Source organism: Amia ocellicauda, chromosome 23 (assembly GCF_036373705.1).
Source record: "Amia ocellicauda isolate fAmiCal2 chromosome 23, fAmiCal2.hap1, whole genome shotgun sequence".
In the NCBI taxonomy this organism is placed as follows: domain Eukaryota; kingdom Metazoa; phylum Chordata; class Actinopteri; order Amiiformes; family Amiidae; genus Amia; species Amia ocellicauda.
In genome coordinates, this window is record NC_089872.1 from 20,545,157 (window position 1) to 20,557,279 (window position 12,123).

Here is a 12,123-nt window from a genome sequence, read left to right on the forward strand (position 1 = left end):
GCAATGTCTCCATTATTTTAATTTTGCATAAACTATTATATCCAAAAACCTGGAAGAATGATCATTGACTCAACGCCGCATCTGACGCTGGCGAAAGAAGACGCCACAGTGCGCATCTCGGAGGCATTAGGGGAAGAGGCTTTCAAAACCATTAGCTGCTACTGGGAGCGAGGAACCAGTTACAATGACTGTTTAAATATGAAATTTAGGAGAGACACATTTATCATCATCTGGTGACATTCAAACATTTAGGCACTAACGATTAAACAGCGCGAAGGAGGTAGGAAAAATAAACAATAAAAGAATATTATAAAACTACAACAATTGCCTTGCATTAATTATATATTATAATTGTGTATACCATCTTCATTATTAAACAAACAAAGAGGATTTTGTGAAAAGCACACGGTGTTGGACTTTATCCAGTAAGAGAAGCTCTACCCTTGCGGTATTACCTCCCCTTTCACCAACCAGACCCACACACAGCAGCCAAAAACACACAAACATGGCCATTACCGACCAAGCGGCTTGTTTTCTTTAATTGTGCTGAGCTTGTTCAAAAAGCTGCACGAATAACGGAGGGCTGTGAAAACCAACACATCCAAATGTATCGACTGTGTTCGCTGTCTGGGATTGTGATACGGCGTGCATGAACGATTTTATTTCGCATGCAACTCTTTAATAAACTGCTCTGGGATGCACGTGCACTCGATGAGCAGATATTGTGACGGGGTCTGAGACACATGTGCACAGGACATCAAATGTGTCTGTGCTGTTAACACTAACTTTAACACTGGACTTCACACGTATGCCCAACAGGCATGCACACGATTTGATTCAATCTTATATATACATTTGACATATAAATATATAAATGTGATAAATAGTGTGTGTAATTCAGAGAAGTGTATTGTGAGGTTTTGAAATGATAAAAATGGCCACGTCTTGTCAGTACGTTATTTTTTTATTAGACATCCATAAAGTATTTATGTATTGCTCCCAGTGGGAGAATTGGGAAAGCTCTCGGATCAGGTGCCGCAGTCAGAGACCGGGTTCAAATGTGAAAAAGATAAAGCTCCAGTGAGACATTCAGGAGACTCGGAAAGCGAGGTGTTTGCATTAACATAAGGATGCACTGTTTTATTACAGTTAGTATTAGCAAGATTGCTATTTACTTGGAGTGCTAATCCGGGAGGCTAAAACCTTTCGCTTGACTGCGTCCTCGTCTGCCGTATGCAATGCATTTCCAAGGAAATCAATGCATGGACCGACATGAAGGCCATTAATACATTTCGTGTTTAGTCCACCTTATGGCAGCAATAATTCTGGTGACCGAAGGATACGACTGCGTGTCTCGCCCTCCTCCCATTGTGGAAACAACCGGCGTTTATGAAAATCAACCGCGGAGGGAGTGTAAAGTTGCCATACATTAAAAGGGAAGTTCACGTTAATATACCAACAGAGTAATTAACGCTTTCATTGAATGAAATGCGCTTTAGTTTAGCAGACTGCCCTTTCATCGCCCGACCGAGGGTTGCAGGAAGAAGAAGGGAGAAAAAATCATAAAACAAACCTTTTATGCTCGCCTGGGTCTCCCTTGGGGAGCTCCATACATTTGTTTCGAATAATTTACTTTAAGAAGTGAAAAGACTAATTGATTTTTAAGTGCTTGCCCAGTGGGAGAAAGGAGAGGGGAGGCGGGGGGGGCAGCAGCTTAGAAGTCGTCTAGGCGAATGCGAAGGTGTTTACCTGGCTGGGGCGCTGGGCCGTGCTTGATTCGGCACAAATCGCACTGGGCATCTGCAAAAAGCAACTCTGGGGAGCATTTATTTAGAGGCAGTTAAGTGAACTTTTTGTGACTACAGCAGACTGAGATGTCAAACCCGACTGACCAAATAATACATGATAGCACCCTATGATATTATACTGTGTGAAATGTCTTTCACAACCCCCCCAAACAAAATATATAAAAATGCGCGCACACACACACACACACACACCATCGCCTCTCTCTCTCTCTCTCTCCCTCCCTCCCTCTCTCTCTCTCTCTCTCTCTGAATTAGATTGACGCACACCCCCCCGCACACACACAGAACCGTCCCCGGGCAGTGTCGCGTCTGAGCCCAGCACCAGAGCCTCTCAGTGGGCCGGAAGAGAGAGGGCCTGCAGTTTGAGTCCCGGTCCCATTCAGAAGAGACGCTCCGAATGGCTTCATTAGGAGTAACGAGTTGACAGAAGGTAAATCTTGCATTGAGCGCCATTCTCTCTGTCCGCCGAGCCCCTCATTAACTGGCGCTAACAAGCCGTGCAAATGCCCTGATTGGACAGCTTTCGTATAACTCCGCGGACTTAGCTGGATGCCCACTTAATGAGACCACACAAAAAAAGAAAAGAAAAAAAAATCAAATTTTCTTAACAGAAAGATGGGAGGAGTGGAGACTAGCGGCAAGAGTTAAAGTTTGTTTAAACAGGGTTTGTGAAAGCATTGTAATTAACTGTTTGTGCGCTGTCTCGGATGCTTTTAAACAATCGGTGTTTATAATCTATGCAGGCGGTTAAGTGATGATAACAAAGAAAAAAATATCTGAAAAGCCCCCTTTTCTTTTACACAAAGCGGAAGGTGGCACTAGAATACACTACATGGTAAAAAGACTTTTCTTCACCGGTTAAAATACTAAAATATATCCGTTCTTATTTTCTTCTTCAACAAAATAAAACTATTTAATTCTAGCGCCTTAGACATAAATACAGTTTAAATAATATTTTATAAATTTAATATATGTTAAGATGCGTTAGTCCTGATTATATAAATATACACAAACACACACAGCATTTTGGAAAACATAAATCAGCGTCGATGCTATTTTTTGTTTAAACCCGTTTCATTATTTTTGAAAGTGCACATTTTAAAACATATCCCTCATGAGCACATTGTTCTCAAATAAACTTATTTTAATTAAACTTGCCTTTAACATTTCTGAACAGGCAGAATAACTTCAAGATATGAGCTCGACATGGAAAGTTTAACTAAAAAATAATATCTAGGGATAAACACTGGATATTAGTGGAAATTAGTGGAATGAATCGCAACTAAGACGGTTCCGTTTCTGTGGTTGGAGGAGCTCTTTGCCGGCTCCGGTTCGGTCAGCTGGGCCGCTTGGATACAGCCAAGCCAACAGACCCGTCCTGACACCCCAATAACACTACAGCACCTCTGTCCTGAAGGGGACGGGGACACACTGTGTTAAAAGACCGATTAAAGACGGGCGGATAATGCATTCATTTATGTATGCTCGTTGTCTCTCTTAATTTAAGCATTCAGCCCACTGAGACCCAATCTATCAGATCTCGAACAGATTTCAAAGACTAACACAACAGGCTCATACACCAAATATATTTATTTAAAACAAATAAACCAGCACACACGCATGCAGAAAGGCGACCCGCCGTGTCCATGCAACACTCTCTAATCACGCAATAAATTGTACTTCTCTTTTAATTTCTGTAAACAGCTACTGATAGTGATATCGCGACAGGGGCCGGGCTCGTACCTGCCTATAATAAACTCCCAGGATCCGGAAAGGATTTCCTCCCGAGGCGGCGGCGGAGATCTTCCCGGACTGACTCAAGAGCAGCTGCGTCCATCCACTGGCACCGAGCACCGAGGCGAGATGCACTTTTTCTGTCTTGATGGGTATTTTTATTGCACTTTTGCGGTGAAGGCAGCACACAGGCACAGCACACGTATGTGTGGGCTTCCACCAGCTTGCCAAACAGTCTCACCCACCGCCGGCGCAGCGGGCTGCCGTCGTCATTAAACTTGCATTTACACCCGGCCCTGTTCACAAACAGATTGAGTGCCAATAATGATCTGCTTGGACCTTTCAGGATGTGGGAATTTGTCTCTAACTGACTCAGAGAAGAACTTAATTCACTCACTGGCGACCCCAAAGTATACGCACCCTTAACTCCTAACGTCCGCATTCTTCTCATTCCTGGGATAAGGGATTATCTTAATATGTAAGGCTATTGACGTTTCACTCTTTTTTAAATCAAGTATCTCTGTAAACACCTAAATTGTTTCATACGCAGAGGCTGAATATAAGACTTTTTTTAGTGAAGGTATGGCTTTCTAGATATCTAAGCATTATACACAGATTGCGGTGCTTATCAATAGCTTATGGTCATTTTTATGCTGGAAAAGTAAAACAAGCCTTTTATTCATTTCTCCGCGTCTCCTTCCTTTCTTAGTACGCGTTACTTTTGTGTCTGTTTGGCTCTTTTCAATTAAAAAGAAAACTTCGCAGATTCATAAATGCTAATGTATCGAGCAGCAAATCAATAGCGGGGTCAAGGTTAATGAATACTTCTTGTATCAGATTCGTGTGACTGGTCACTCCACCGTGCGTTATGAGAAGACATAGTAAATAAATAAAGATCGACCTAATGATTTGTCTGCATTGAGCAGCTCGTCTCCCGCTGGTTACAGTTAAGAGGAGAGCCTTACAGGCTTAGGGATAAACAGACAATCAAACCAGGTGAATAAACTTGTTTAGGGGTGTTAATTACACGCTAAAAGCAAACAAAAACCGTGTCGAAGAATGTCATTTAGCACGGGTTCTCAGGCACCAACAACGTCTCCAATTTCACCGCACTACGTCTACTGTAATCATCTAAAAAATACACTTAAATGCGACATATATATGCATTACCTGTAGGCACATCTGCAACGCTAAAAAGGGAGAAAAGGAAATAAAAATAAGCAGCAGCTTCTCAGGACATTTGGGATATTTTCAATCCAGTCCCTGCAGCGCTCGCCAAGTGGAGGACGGTGTGAGACAGAAATATGGACAGCATGGAAATACTGCGGGTTACTTCCAGTCCAAGAAGCTTCGCAACTGGACCTATTCGAGTGGCTCCCGGAATTACTTCCTGGGGAGTTTGTGTGACAGGAGCGGGAGCAGGTTTGAGGAGACCCCCCTCCCCCCAATCAAAGCCATAGATATCAATGTATATTTGTGCATGTTTCTTGCACTCTTTGCAGCACTGTAAACACTTGTGCGCACTGCACCGGCACCTTCCCGTCCACATGCACATGCCGAGGCTCCATGCTTTACCGCAGATCTGCCTTGGAATGCAGAAAAGATCTAAAAAGTTTTGAATTCCTCAATGATTTTTGTGGAAAGGCGGCTTAGGATAATTATTTCAGCTTTATTGAGGGCAGATTAGCTGAAGTCTAGATGCTGCGTTTCAATACGCCTTGTACATACCTCTACAATGTGTGTATTGTTCGCTACTGTGTGTGAACTCATTCAAAATATACACTTTTTAACACCAAGCAAAGCCCTGTCCAAATATACACCGCCAGGGCAGGACAGACGCCTGTGACCCATACAAATCTCTGTAAATCACACTCGCATAGTTACAGCAGCCAGACAAAAGAGTGGCTAACTCGGGGTACAGACTAAGCCTGCACACAAAATGAAAAACACAATAAAAACAACGCAATAAACAAAACCGCAACTCATGTATGACACAAGGCATCCGCGAAATCCTGCTGATGACTGAGTGTGTGTGTGTGTGTGTTTGTACAATCACATATTCAACGTGTTTGTTTTTCTGCGACGTTCACATTTCAATTAGATTACCTTTGCCATTTGTATTTACTTAATACCAATTCATTGTTTACTAACCTTCTACTAAGCGGTAATAATCATCCGTCTGAAAGTCAATGTTTTGAAACAGCTAAACTTGGCCACAAACCCAAACTGCTGCAAACAAAAACGGTACACGGATCTGGATCTGGAGGTCTTCGGTGCATTGTCACAGTGACATAATTCCACTTTTGCGAGGTTGCAAGCCTGTTCCGATTATTTAGGGTAACTGCAGTAAATGTCAGCGAGCGATCGGATTGATCAACTCGCTGTATTGACATATCCTGTTAAAACGCCCTTTATCTTGGAATGCATATTGCTAATTAAGAATAGTCAATCTCTAGATAATTAAAAAAAAGTGCAAACCTGAGAAAGAGATAAAGCTATGTTTAATTCTGAGGTGCGCTGACGCTGGCATGGTCACTGCCATTAGGATGGGTCTAATGATCTCATCTTCCCTTTCTTTCCCGGAATTAATGGTGTTCAGATGGGCCGAATGAAGCGAAACTACGTGCAAATCATGTGTAAATTGACTCGGTTAGAAGCCTTTATTCTAATGTGTATTCCAGTTTTCCAGCCTGCCCCATTTGGCACCCCAGCTCCCCTCCCCCCTCCCTTTCCTTTTTCCTACATATCTTCTTTAGCCTTAACGAGCCTCGTTAAGATCGCAATAATATTCCACCCTCTAATTGCTCATCCCATTCAACAAATACGCGCACATTGGCTTTTTCCTGCATGCGAGCCGGGCGGGGGGGTGGCGATGCAGGCTGCGATAACCCCCCGTGCGTGCGGCGCGGCGCTGAAGCCTCTACGTACTGGCTGATGATTGGCACACCTGACAGTGATTGGCAGGGCTGCCATGACAACCTCACAACGACACGGAGGAGACCAATAGAAAAGCGAAACAAAATGTTTCAATGCTTACACTCACGGTGGATGTAGGGGAGATATTATGAGGCTGGTGTCATTAGGCGAGAGCTATTGAATCATTCAATCTTGACTCGTCGTTTCTTTTTCCTTGATAATTTTCTTTCTCTCTCAGGTCATTCCATGGTTTTCAGATCCCCTTTAGAGCTTTATCCCTCCCATTTCTTCCTGCCAAACTTCGCTGATCGCCCCTTGGTCCTGGCGAGCAGCGCGCCCAGCGCCCGGTCTCCAGAAGAGTTGTCCATGTTTCAGCTGCCCACCCTCAACTTCTCCCCGGAGCAGGTGGCCAGTGTCTGCGAGACGCTGGAGGAGACCGGGGACATCGAGCGCCTGGGACGCTTCCTCTGGTCCCTGCCGGTGGCCCCGGGCGCCTGCGAGGCCATCAACAAGCATGAGTCCATCCTGCGCGCCCGCGCCGTGGTGGCCTTCCACACGGGCAATTTCAGAGACCTGTACCACATCCTGGAGAATCACAAGTTCACCAAGGACTCCCACGGCAAACTACAGGCCATGTGGCTAGAAGCCCACTATCAGGAGGCCGAGAAGCTGCGCGGTCGCCCCCTAGGACCCGTCGACAAGTACAGGGTGCGGAAGAAGTTCCCTCTTCCCAGGACCATCTGGGACGGCGAGCAGAAGACCCACTGCTTCAAGGAGCGGACGCGCAGCCTCCTCAGGGAGTGGTATCTGCAGGACCCGTACCCCAACCCCAGCAAGAAAAGGGAACTGGCTCAGGCCACTGGACTCACTCCCACACAAGTCGGGAATTGGTTTAAAAATCGCAGGCAAAGAGACAGAGCCGCAGCTGCAAAGAACAGGTCAGTTGGGTTTGTCTTTTTTGTCCTGGTGTGCAGCGCGCACTGCACGGAGATGTGTGACAGAAAGCTGGAAAAGAAATTTGCATTGAAAACATTTTAAATAAGTTGGTCGAATTCTTACAAAATAAATCTAAAAGCGACTCAACGGGTTGTCGTCTTGTGAAATGAAAAGGCGAAAGAGAAACAGAGAAAAGAGGGAGCCCGAGACTAGGGAGGGAATCTCAGCGACATTTTAAGTTTTATTTTCGCGTGTAAACAAGCCATAGATCAGTTTCCAGAGACGAAATCATTTTTAGCCACCGAGACACACATTGTGAAACCCACTCGCCGAGCAGAACATGTGTGTTTATTCTCGAAATGAAATGGCAATCTGGAGCTCCGAGGTGTAAAATAACGAGAAAATGGAAACATGTCAGAGCAACTGCAGCCTTGTTGTCCAAATAAAAATCGGCCCATTTCTAGCTTTTTAATTTTATTTAAAAAAATTACGACGACAGCAGCATGCTGCTTAAATATAATAATTATAATTTATTATTGTTATTGTTGTTATTATTATAGTTCAGATAAAATACAAATTCTTGATTTTATATATATATATATATATATATATATATATATATATGGGATGAGCAATATTATATTAGTATTTTTAAAATAATTTACATATACATATCAAAATGATGTATATTTATATTAATGTATATTTATTTTTATTTAGGCTATATTAAATTATTTATATTTCTATATACTGTATAAACAAAAACACACCGATTCACTCATCTTACAGCTAAACTTCCACCAGCAATGCTTTACATTTTCTCTTATTTGGAGCAGGGAAAGTTTAATGTGGAAAGTACCAGTGAAGGGCTGAGAAAGTCAAACAGACCCCAGCAGTAAAGGTGCATCTGGGGAGAGAAGTAAACATTGGGGGCTGCCTCGCATTTCAGCAGCTTCGGCAGCAATTAAAACTAAACTAAATCATTTGCAAGAATAAAAAAAACCGCATAAAACGCTCTGTAATCTCTCCTATTACACGTTTGATATTTTCTGCTTTGGCAGGAAACTAATTTCTATTCTGCATCACAAAAGAGTTGACCTCAAATGTTAAAATACAAATAAAAAACAGAGACCAATACATAACAATTATTTTGTTGTTGTGTTTATTATATTATTAGTATTAGTAGTATTATAATACTATTAATATACTATTATTAGTAGTAAACTATAAACATATCTAATACATTTAAATATAAAAAGGACAGCTGTGTATTTCCAGAAACAATACACTAGTAGTATATTTACAGACACAAATATATATTTATATACAAGTAGAATTTGGCATGTGCTTGCACGTTAAATATATACACATGTATACATGTATATTTAGGAATTATATAAAACTAAATATAAAGCTTGAATTGTACTCTGTTCAACTCAGTTGCTGTGACAAAAACAATTCGCCTAAATATGTTACATTAATTGATTAAGTATATCTATTTGATGCAACGTTCAATGAAAACATATTTAAACACGTAGAAATGCTAAATATACTCCTATAGATATATATTTAAATAATAAACAAACGCATCAATACATAAATCAGACGGTGTATTAGGATTTTAAATATATATGTGTGTCTATACGTGACAGAATAACCTGCATTTAGTTCGTCTTCATATGAAAGCGACCCCCACAACACCGACACAAAAACAACACAATGTCTCGGTGGGAAAATAAATCAATCCTCTCTTACAGGACGCCTGTGCGTTGGACGCGAATCGGACCTGCTCTGTCCTGGTTTAGTTTTTTACTTGCATTCGTGTTTTTGGGGGGTTTGTTTTTTTATCTTTTGATGAGCAGATCTGATGACCATTACTTTTCTGGTCTGCTCGCGGTGCTTGGTATGCACATGCTTTTGCGTGGTCAGGGGGGCGACGGCATGAATGGGGGTTAAACGCTCACGCTTCAGTGGCTGCATGAGAATTACGCATTTTGCACAAGGATACACTGGGATGTGTATTAATTGCGATGTGTTTTCCCCTCTCCCTTGTTTCCTCCAGGCTCCAGCACCAAGCAATAGGGCAGAACGGCCTGCGGTCGCTGTCAGAGTCCGGCTGCACGCCCCACAGCTCGGCCGAGTCCCCGTCTACGGCGGCCAGTCCGACCACCAGTGTTTCCAGTATGACGGAGAGGGTGGACAATGGCACGTCCATCCTTTCTGTAACCTCCAGTGACTCGGAATGTGATGTATGATACAAAAAGAGAAACACCACAAAACAAACAGGGAATATGGACCCGAATAAAGACAAACTGAGACTATGAAAAAAAAAAATCGGGGAAGACAAAAAAAAGAGGACCAGTCGTTATTTTAAAAGAGAGAGACAAACACGTCTTTTTCAAGCGCTTTCCATGGACGCACAGCTTCCCCTGCTCCCCTCACTAATTGCATGATATTCTTTTGTATCTGAGAAAATAATAATAATCATCTACGTTCAATATTTTTACAAGGAGCGCCAAGAAGAGGGAATAACCAGATGTTTATCGCCTTTTCTTATTTTTTTTTTAAATCTATCTCTATCTGTTTTAGTCCAAGTGGTGATGCCGGTCAACCAAGATGCAATGGTCTCTCGTTTTCTGTTATGTTCCTCAGACAATCATTTGACTCGTAAGCACCTTTTTTCTACACCTCTGTCACTGCCTCTGTGGGTACAGGTCAACCGTGGAACCGAATAGTTATGACTGTAACAGATTTTTATTTTTATTTCAAGATTTTATATGAATTGTGTATATCTTAAATACTGAGATCATTCACCCAGTCTGTAATATATATGTGTAGAGATATGCTTGTATATGACACTGCTCTCCTGCTCTATCTCCTCCTCCTCTTCTATCCTTCCTCACTTTTCTTGGCTTGGTGGTCCTACATAAAATATTTGTCAAAACGTCTGACGAAGTGCTATAGGTTTTTTATTTTTTATTTGGTTTGCTTTGGTTTGGTTTAACAGGGGAATATGGCGGTAGAATAACATCGAGTGCTATCGTTCACTTTTATGCAAAAGCTATTTGGAGTTTTCTTCAACAACTTGAAAAAAATATATATTCTCCAAAGGTCGCTTTATAGGGCGCTTATTATTCAATGTTTCTTTACCTGCGTGTTTATCTATGTATAAATTTCTAAATCAAATACAGTATTGCATTTTCTTATACATCCTGTATGCTGTGGTTATTTCCGTGTGTGAAAAACTGAGTTTGTGTAAAACGTGAAGGGGAAATATCTGCACTATGTGCGGGTCCCTCCATGATGCTCTTGCCAGTATCAACCACTGACCAACGCTTGCCAGACATCGATTTTATATTGTTTTCCTGCAAATACGTATAATTGTGCAAATTAAAAATGCCCGAGTGGAGGCTCCAGTAGGTTCTTTAAAATAGCACATGTGACATGAAAGTATTTTTGTTTATATGTAAATAAATAAATATAATAATAAAATAAATACACAGTAAACGCGCTGAATGGGGCTCCAGCTTCACCTTTTGTTTATGGTCACTAATGAATACAGAAATTAAGTAAACGCGCCATTAAATGGACTAATCATTGGGAGCTCCTCCCCTGCTTCAAACTCCTATTGTAAAACTGTGAAAGAGCCTTTATTTACAACCCAGCCGTGTCCCACCAGCTCCTTGTGCAGCAAAAACCTACTTCTTCTGCATCACAGAATTCAGATGAACTCTCCTCAATCATAACAACACAATTATAATACATTATTATTATCAAACACACTGGATAATTTCAGACCGTGACACCACTTTCATACAGTTGCATTTATTTAAATACGTGCAATAAAGCAATAGTAACTTAATAATAATAATAATAATAATAATAATAATAATAATAATAATAATAATAATGAGGTGGAGAGAAACTAAACTGGTCCTGAAACGTTTTTGTAAGTTTATTCCTCGTCTGTTCCTTACGATCCCCGAGGTTCTTCACACAGTGCGACGCTTATTTATCCGCATAGATGTCTTTAGTGCAGAGAAATAAAAAGAGGCCAGTGCACCTTCTCACTAAGTGCATCTCCAAGATGCTATTGATGATTACTGCCAGTATTAGTGCCGTTAACAACAGTAATATTATCAATAGTAATAATTATAATTATAATAACAAAAACATTGTAGTGAGGATCTTGCAGTGTAGCGCACTGTGAAGAAAATATTATACTGTGACAGGTTAAATTATGATTTCAGTTTTCTTACAGACCTCTGAACTCTACTATAACTACACCCTCAAATAAATTAAATTTAGCCTGAACGCTTATTATTTTTTAATTAGGTGATAATTCTATCTTCCAGCATTGGTGTATTTATGTATGCATGCATGTCTATTTTAGCACCTGCTTGTTTTAGCACACACTTAGCGCTGGAGCAAATATATTGCACGACTAACCATAAACAGTGCGTCTTTAAGGAAAATGCACACGTACACGGACACATATACAAATATATACATAGACCGACGTGCGCATTGGTGTAACATCTGCATAAAGAACGAGCTCACTATTTAAATACATTATCTCAGTAAATTATTTGAGTAAGTCATTTCCATAAACGGTTTACTTTCAAATGCCAATTACGCGGGGTTTTTTTAAATTCATTGACACTAAATTGACAGAAAATTTAAAAATTTAAAAAGGGAACCAGCAATTATTCAGCCAAGTCATTTTAAT

At 41.1% G+C, this 12,123-nt stretch overlaps 1 protein-coding gene across 1 annotated transcript; it reads left to right on the top strand.

The window, feature by feature from the left end:
* Nucleotides 1-6,396: 6,396 nt before the first annotated feature.
* On the top strand, nucleotides 6,397-10,602 carry six3a (SIX homeobox 3a). Its single transcript, XM_066696997.1, has 2 exons — nucleotides 6,397-7,396; nucleotides 9,457-10,602. Exons 1-2 carry the CDS (start codon nucleotides 6,705-6,707, stop codon nucleotides 9,647-9,649), a joined length of 885 nt encoding a protein of 294 aa, XP_066553094.1. The 5' UTR covers nucleotides 6,397-6,704; the 3' UTR covers nucleotides 9,650-10,602.
* Nucleotides 10,603-12,123: the final 1,521 nt, after the last annotated feature.